At 51.0% G+C, this 1440-nt stretch overlaps 1 protein-coding gene across 1 annotated transcript; it reads right to left on the bottom strand.

Annotated features, from left to right (window-relative positions):
• Window positions 1-937, bottom strand: LOC121495145 (nucleobindin-1-like; the record flags this gene model as incomplete). Its single annotated transcript, XM_041762420.1, is given in 2 exon segments — window positions 1-357; window positions 359-937. Coding segments are annotated over 2 exon segments (867 nt in total), but the record flags the coding sequence as incomplete, so codon positions are not given.
• Window positions 938-1440: the final 503 nt, after the last annotated feature.

Genomic DNA, 1440 nt, shown 5'->3' with positions numbered 1-1440 from the left:
CTCTGTCGACTGCTTGCAGCTTCTGGGTCAGTGTCCTAGGCATAGCTGCAGGGGCCTGACAACCCTGGCTTAGGTTGCATGCAATATGAAGGCGATCTTAGGGTTAAACCTGTTGGGGTCCAATCCATCCAGCTCCTCCCACACCTCCTTCAACTGGGCTTGGCTGCCAGGTACATTGACTTTGGGGTGCTCTTGGTGCCGGCGCTGTTGTTCTTCCAGCTTCCTCTCTGCCTCCTTGAGCTGCTCCTCACCCAGTGACTCCAGATAACGGTGTCTCTCATGTTCCAGCATCTTGTAGCGTTTGAACTCTTCGTGATGGGCCAGGTCATCCTGGGCCAGGGCCCAGGTGGCCCCTCTGGATCAGCATCTCCAGGTCCCAGGCCTCAAAGGTGTGCTGATTCTGAGGGTCCAGGTGCTCAACCAGCTTCAGGAGGCTCAGATGATCCAACTGTACATTGGGCTCCTGCTCTGCATCCTTCTTGGCCTTGAGCAGCATCCGCAGCCGAGACACCTCCTGTCGCTTGAGCCCATCCGGCTTGGTGAGGACATGGTGGCTGACAAAGTCCAGCTCCCGGCTCAGCTCTCCACTCTTGATGTCCTCGGCATTGGCAGCCGGCAGCTTCTCTTGGAAATGCCCATCCGTCTCCAGCACGTTGGTGACTTCCTGGAGGTACCGGTGGTAGGACAGGCCCGTGTCAGGGCTCTCGGTCGCAGGGCTCTCCTGCTTGGGCGCCCCCGCTCCAGGGGCACCGCCAGCACAGGCGCAGCTGCAGTGGTGGCCAGAGGAGCGGGGCTGCGGGGCCGTGGGCCCAGAGGAAGGCGCGGCGGCCTGACCTTTCCATCCCCGCAGAGGGCGTCTCCCGGGCAGCTTCTTGGTTTTAGGCCTGTTCTCTCCCGACAATTGGAGCACGTATAAGAGTTTTGATATGTCCACGTTTTAACCAAGACCACATTTATGTTTTATTGTGATGATATGTAAGGAAACTTTGCTCTAAAATGTCCATAGCTCTGTGCTTTGAAAAAAATATACACAATAGAAATCAATTTCCCCATCCTCAGTAGTAAAATGCTATTATAATATTTTTCATTTTTTTGGAAAGTTCCAAGAGATAGCAGCTTAAAAATCTTTTCTCCAAGTCTGACTCTTTAGGCCTGTTAACAATTTAACGTACAACGAAATCTTTATGATTTATAAATGGATTACTTGAATTATACTTTATCTTTAATGACTCAGTTCTTCCTCACCTTTGCCACTTGGCCAGGTTGAAGGATGCCGAACATGAAGCTGAACTCAGTCAAGGTCAAACATGCAGAATGTAATCATGGTGTGTGTGTGTGTGTGTGTGTGCACGCGTGTGAGCATGAGAGAGACGGATTCAATTCCCAAGGCAAATTGAGATTACCTTTTTTTTTTTTTTAAAGTAAAAGAAGTCTCTCTTT

Source organism: Vulpes lagopus, chromosome 7 (genome assembly GCF_018345385.1).
Source record: "Vulpes lagopus strain Blue_001 chromosome 7, ASM1834538v1, whole genome shotgun sequence".
Taxonomy (NCBI): Eukaryota; Metazoa; Chordata; class Mammalia; order Carnivora; family Canidae; genus Vulpes; species Vulpes lagopus.
Note: the sequence above shows the minus strand (reverse complement) of the source record. Positions and strands in the feature narration are given on the sequence as shown.